The sequence below is a fragment of the Austrofundulus limnaeus genome, unplaced genomic scaffold (assembly GCF_001266775.1).
Source record: "Austrofundulus limnaeus strain Quisiro unplaced genomic scaffold, Austrofundulus_limnaeus-1.0 Scaffold598, whole genome shotgun sequence".
NCBI classification, from domain to species: Eukaryota; Metazoa; Chordata; class Actinopteri; order Cyprinodontiformes; family Rivulidae; genus Austrofundulus; species Austrofundulus limnaeus.
The window spans coordinates 39434-46123 of NW_013953000.1; the positions used below are offsets into that span (position 1 = coordinate 39434).

Below are 6690 nucleotides of genomic sequence, written 5' to 3' on the forward strand. Positions count from 1 at the left end.
GTGTGTGTGTGTGTGTGTGTGTGTGTGTGTGTGTGTGTGTAGGTCTTTTGGAGTCGTACTTTGGGAGATCAGCACTCTAGCAGAGCAGCCTTACCAGGGTTTGTCCAATGAGCAGGTCCTGAAGTTTGTCATGGATGGAGGATACCTGGACCGACCAGACAATTGTCCTGAGAGAATGTAAATACAGATTGGATTGAATTTTTTTTTTTTTACTTATTTATTTTACCTCGTAAGGCAAATCACCTTGAGAGAAAGCCTCAGGCTCACAATCTGTGTTGACTTAACCTGAGTATTTCTTGTCCTCTGTGCTGGGCACAGTTAACCCAAAAAGTTAACTCCACTAATCCAAAGAATCTTAGCTCCTCTAACACTAAACCACTAAAAAAATGAGTGGAAGCTAACACTAACCGCTGGGAAAACCGTCACTCTTCATCTCCTTCCAGTTGAAGATTGGCAGGTCTGACACAAACCTGTTGTTAGGTTTCTATTGGTTTAATTTGAAGTAGGTTAGGAACATATGTGGCAAATCAGCCAATCCAAACCAGAGTTATAGCTCAGTTTAACTTACGATACTTCCAATTTACTCCTTTCAGAATAAAAGCATTTCTTTGATTGAGTTTGGATTTTTATAAATACTGTTTTAAATTAGTCAAACAACAAATAGCTAATGGTTTCTGTGCCATAATTTAAAAGTAGTACATGTTTGTATCTGTTAGCTCAACAGTAAAACAGGCTCCTCTCTCTCATCGTACCTTTGTTGTGGCAGGAGTTGGGAGTAAAAATATATGTTTCCTAACTCACAGCTAGGGCGTTCATGGTCATTTCATAAATACTAGTACTATGGAAAATGAATTTAGATAAAACATGGTGCTCACAGCTAACCAAAAAGTTAAGTTCACTAAGCACTAATCAGCAAAACAAGAATCTTAGCTCTGCTAACGTTAAACCACTAAACAGATTAAAAATTAGTGGAAGCTAACGCTAACCGATAAGATAACTTTTACTCAGTCTGTCACGTCTTCGTCTCCTTCCAGTTGAAGACTGGCGGGTCTGACACAAACCTGTTATTAATTACTTTCAGTTTAGCCCTTTCAGAATAAAAGCATTTCTTTGATTCATATCGTATTTTTATAAATACCATTTGAAGTAAGTCAGACAAAAAACTAACAAATACTTTCTCCACCATAGTTTATATGTAGTTAGTTTTTGTATTTGTTGTTTAAATATTGTTACAAATTGTTTTATTTATTTTTGACACTCTTAGTTTGAGGTATAAATGTTAAAAAATTTACATGCTACACATGGTGCCTGGCACATCCAGCACTGCTGATGAGAGGGGAGAGTTTTTATTTAATCCAGGATAAATGGCATTAAAATAGAAGTTTAACACTTGTGAATTTTTTTTTGGCGGACCTAAAATTAACAGAAGCTAATCGTTCCGCTAACAGTTTCCAACGGTAGCAAAAAAGCTAATCTGCTAAATGAGAATGTAGTTCTGCTACTAATAGATTAGAAGAACTGTGCCCACCGCTGCTTAACTGTTGAAAAACATGCGTTTGTCACTAATACATCTGAGAGCAGCAAGTATTGGATTATATGAATCTAAAATAACCGAAGAAATCACTTTGGATTAGTCAGCAGGTACTAGTTTCTGTCTGTAGTTTTTCTGAGGGATTTAGACCAGAACYTCTTTAAAAATTATATACTGTATATTTTTATCATAGTAGAATCAGTGTAGCCTGTGATAAAAATGTGTGTATTATACCATAGATATTTGTGTGTAAAATTCATCATTTTTAAATCTTGTAAAATTATTTGTTCCAGTGATTTTTTGTGTCTTTCTTCCAGCCACAGCCTGATGCAGATGTGCTGGCAGTACAATCCTAAGATGCGCCCAACGTTCCTGGAGATCGTGGAGATGCTGCGGGACGACCTGCACCCATCCTTCCAGGAGGTCTCCTTCTTCTACAGCGAAGAGAACAAAGTCCCCGAGACGGAGGACTTCGACCTGGACCTGGACAACATGGAGAGCATCCCTCTGGACCCTTCCTCTTACTCCCAGAGAGAGGAGAGCTTAGGCAGGGACAGCGGGCCCTCGGTGGCCCTGAGGGGGAACTACGAGGAGCACGTTCCCTACACGCACATGAACGGTGGCAAGAAAAATGGGAGGATCTTATCGTTGCCCAGATCCAGTCCTTCCTAACATTTCCTGTTAAATGACTCGTTTCTCTCCTTTTTTCTCTCTTCCAGTCCAGTCGTTCTCCTGTCGCCTTCATGTTTTAATGATTGTTGTTCTCAGAGAAAGAAAAAAAAGACACAAATCTCAGGATTTTTAATTTTCTTCCTCGTGGCTGCCCGGACACTGGCTAGCAAGGGATGCAAAAGCTTTTTTTTTTTTTTGAACTTGCTTTACGACACATCAGACTTTATATGATCAGAATCTGTTCTGACAGGCGGCCATGTTTCCTGGACTTCTTGTGATGGGGAAACAAAAAGAAAACACAAACTGTGAACACAACAGACTCTAAAGCCAACCAAAAAGGCTGCTCAGACTCATCTCCTCCTTCCTCTTCCACCAATCTGCATTTCCACATTTCACYATTTCTCTTCCCCCACCCCCCTTTTTTTTCTCTAAAATGTTTTTATTCAGATAGTGGCCTTTTTATCCGTGGCCTATCGCTCAAACTTGTTCCTTTTCTACTCAGATCAGTGGGATGATGAAAGGACTCACTCTTTGATTTGGTTCTGCAGAATTCCAAACTACCCACAGAATCATCTGGTATTTGATAAACAGATTTAATTTATTGGCTTTATTTCCACCCCCCTTCCTTTTGTTTATTATTTCTGTCTTCACTATGTGGCTGAAGGATATTTAAAGGTATAAATTGGACAAAAAGAGTTCGTCAGACTGACCAATAGCTGCTGCTTTGATATATTTTTAGTAGAAATACATAAATTTATATAATATAAATAGTATATATGAAATATTGGTGCTTCACAACCAATATTTCATATATAATATACTGTATGACGTTGATGTTTTTGTAAATACTGTTGTTCATATTTGTAATATTTTTCATTAGAGGCTTTATTGGTGTTTTATTTGATCAAGTTTTGTTTTTATTTTGTAGCCCCAGGAATCACACTAATCTGGCGTCTCTAAGTCTCAGACCTCCAGCTTCCCTTTAGTTCCTCGCTGCATCTGGATCAGAAAGAAACCTCTTTAAACTCTCGTTGTTTTCAGTTTATTCACACTCACAGTACTTGGAGGCAACGTCCCTGCTGCAAGAACGGAAAAACGAAAGAAAATCAGTGATTCAAAGCAAGCTAAGAGCCTTTTTCAGGTTGTAGTTTTTAATCTGCTGTTTTTCTCTGGTCAGATTGTGATGGAATCGATGTATTTGTGATCTCGCAGGCTAGTTGCTGTCTGGAAACAAATAGTTTGTGTCAGTGGCAGTGGAAGGAGTTAATCCTGTTTTTCTCTCTGCGGCGGTCAGAACACAGCGTGCAGCAGCTGTCAGGTTTAGTCAGAACCCTGTGGTGTTTGTAGCTTTTAACACACCTCAATGCTTTTTCTTATCTGTGGATGCTGAAGGTTTGTAATGCACAAAGGTCTGTGAATGTTCTTAATGTGGTTGTGTTCTTTGAGCGCCACGAGTTCATATTTGTTCAGAAAACACCTGATTTGGCAAATCATGAATCAGCAACAATTTAACTTAGTTTCTTTCTTTGTCTCTCGTACGTATGGAGACCATCTGGTGACATTAGATAAAAAWTGATGATAATGCGTGGCCAGAGGTGGGCACAGCTGACCAACAAGTTAGGTTCACTAAGCACTTTACAGCTGCACAAGAATCTTAGCTCTGCTAACGCTAAACAGATCATAACATTAGTGGGAGCTAATGCTAACTGCTAAGACAGCTGCCCCTCAGCCTGTGTCACGTGACACCAAAGGCGTAACTTTAGGTCTATCATTGGGGAGATTATGCTCCAAAACCCTGCATGTCATGTTCAGCAATTATGCTTAAACGTACAAATATGACATCGTAAATTTTTAAATCAGGCAAATTACATGTGTCTATTTAACCAGTTCATTTCTATTGTGTTTGAGCAAATGATGACATTTTATTGGTGTGGGGMMGMGGGGGGGGGTGTTGATTGGATTAAATGATTGTGGGGGTCATACCCCCCCTGCAAATTATGTCAATGCGTAACACGTTCTGTACTACTTGTAAGAGGGGCTGGTTTTAATGTAATTTGAGATAAAATAACATAAAAATAGAAGTGAACACAGAACTTGTGAATTTTAATGGACTCAAAATTAGCAGAACCTAATTTAGCAGAAGCTAGTTGGTCCACTAACTGTTTCTAAAGTTAGCAAGAGAGCTAATCCACTAAATGAGAAGCTAGTTCCGCTGTTAGTGAATTAGCAGGAGTGTGCCCACCACTGTATACACAGAATGTGTGTGTGTGTAAATATACACATATGTGTGTGTAGAAAAAAAACACCGTAATCATATAATCTGATTTCCACAATGTCTGTGTTTCTCAAAGACTTTTTCTTATTTCAGTTACAAAATCATCTCGTGGCCACGCATTTTTTTTTTTTTTCACTGTCACTGGACCGGCTCCTGACATTTGGACAGTGAGGTTGCCAATCTAAATGAATATTTCCAGGAAAGCCAAAGTGTTTTCAACAAACGGACTAAAGTCAGAAATAAAGTGTTACCTGCGCCTTTTCAGACCTGACATAAGGTACAGGAGCTGGCCTCAGTGTCGGCCTGCTTTGATTTTATTACATCTCAGAAGAACTGAAGGCTTCAGATCGTCGCCAAAAGCTTTTGTTTTTGTTGTTGCAGCTGCTTGTCGTCAGGTTTAGACACTCAGTTGATTTAACAGATTTAAATAAAATCTCAAGCATAGATGAAGTGTCTCTGGTCTGAGTCTGCCTTCCTGATTTGTGGCTTAGTTCTCACAAATATGCAACTTTTTAAATCAAGTRGTCTTCGGTGTATTTATTTCATTAAAGGTTATTGTTCTGTGGTGGAGCGAGGGTGAAGTTGTAAAGTGTGAAGAGGTGGAGTTTGATTCTCCAGGTATAGTAATCCATGGCGAACAGCAGGGAGCGCTCTTTTATTAGTAGTTAAATAGTGATTGTCTGTTTTTTGTTGTTGTTGTTTGTTTGGCCAGAGTCTACCTCAGTGCAAAAGGAGGAAGCCGTTTAAAGAGCTTCAATCGTTGCCTCCTTTACAGCAGAAAAAAATTCCCTCCCGCTGTGAGGCGTTAAATCCCCTATTCCCCTTTTTATTTCTTCTTCTTGTGTCACTGGGAAGCTCTGAAAGAACTCTACGAAATCCAAACTGTTTAAAATTCAATTCAAGATCATTTTGATGTTTATTTTTGGTGTTAAATCATTCTCTCGCTCTCTCAGCTGTAGCACTTTAAAAACAAAACACACCAAACCATCAGGAAGTGAATTGGCTTCATGAGCAGTTTATTTTGCTCCCCCCTGTCTTTAACCGTCCGAGCTGCGACCCTGCAGCGATTGGACGCGCTCGTCTGTACGCAGCCAAAGCTATTGAAGCTCAGTCAGTCATGGACCTCTTTTTTTTTTTCTATAAATCCCACAAATCAAAAGCTCCTCAAAGTTTGTTTCTCTGTTCTGTTGATTGTGTTTTTGTGTATTTTATTTTATTTTATTTTTTCTACTGTGAATATTGAAAAGATGACATTTATTTTCTGTCAACGCCGTGGATTGGGGGTCTGTTGATCAGGACACGCGTGGGCTGGTTAGAAAAAGAAAAGGTTTTGCTAAAGGACTGGGACAATCCTGTGTGCCATAAGAACTTTTAAATCTAGATTGTAACGTTTCGTCTCAGGGAGGCGGCCTGATGCTTTGTGTTTTGAGGATGAGGAGGAAGAAGAGCGACTTTTGATCCACTCTGACTGAAGTGCAACTTTTCATTAGAAAAAAAATCTCTTTTTGAAGATAATCAGGAATCCTCTTCTGTGTGGCTCAGATCGTGGTTCTGACTGCCCTCTAGTGGCCGGATGGGAGCGTTGCAGGTCAGGGGCAAAGCAAACAGGACCCCCTCCCCTACACTCTCTCTCTCTCTCTCTCTCTCTCTCTCTCTCTCTCTNCGCTCTCAACCATCCATCTACCTCACTTTCTTTTTCCAGTTTATTTAATTGTATTTAAAAAGAAAAAAAACACTAAAAAAAATAAAATGTCATCTCGTTTGTCCGGCTGTAACGACAATGTCACTGGGGTGCTGTTTCACTGTGGTCAAATTCAAACCACAAACCAAACCATCTTAGAAGAGGGGCATCATGGGTAAAAGGGGCTCAGGAGCTTTATGCAGAAGACTGAATCAAACATCTACATTTCTGTTTTAGACCTCAGTTTATCTCATGAACATGCTGAAAGAAAAGCTTTCACTTATTAGCTCAGTTTAATTTTCAACAAATCCGCTTTTTACAAAGCCTTTTCGGCCACTTTGTGCTGCTTCAGAAGATTATAAACGGGATTAAGGTGTTTCACCGAACAAGATTTCAGATTCAGCTCATCTTTTTCTTTATAAACTCCTCTTCATTTGTTGGTGAACACAAACCGTGTTCTTTGGTTATTTATAAATGCATAAGTAACCAAAGATTTCTGTTACTTTTGAGCATTTTCATGCACCTTGTGCT

The 6690-nt window shown here is 39.2% G+C and overlaps 1 protein-coding gene across 1 annotated transcript; it reads left to right on the forward strand.

The window, feature by feature from the left end:
- Positions 1-42: 42 nt before the first annotated feature.
- On the forward strand, positions 43-4924 carry LOC106531113 (insulin receptor; the record flags this gene model as incomplete). The annotated part of the gene is given in 2 exon segments (XM_014026881.1): positions 43-177; positions 1849-4924. Coding segments are annotated over 2 exon segments (490 nt in total), but the record flags the coding sequence as incomplete, so codon positions are not given.
- Between the last annotated feature and the right edge of the window lie 1766 nt (positions 4925-6690).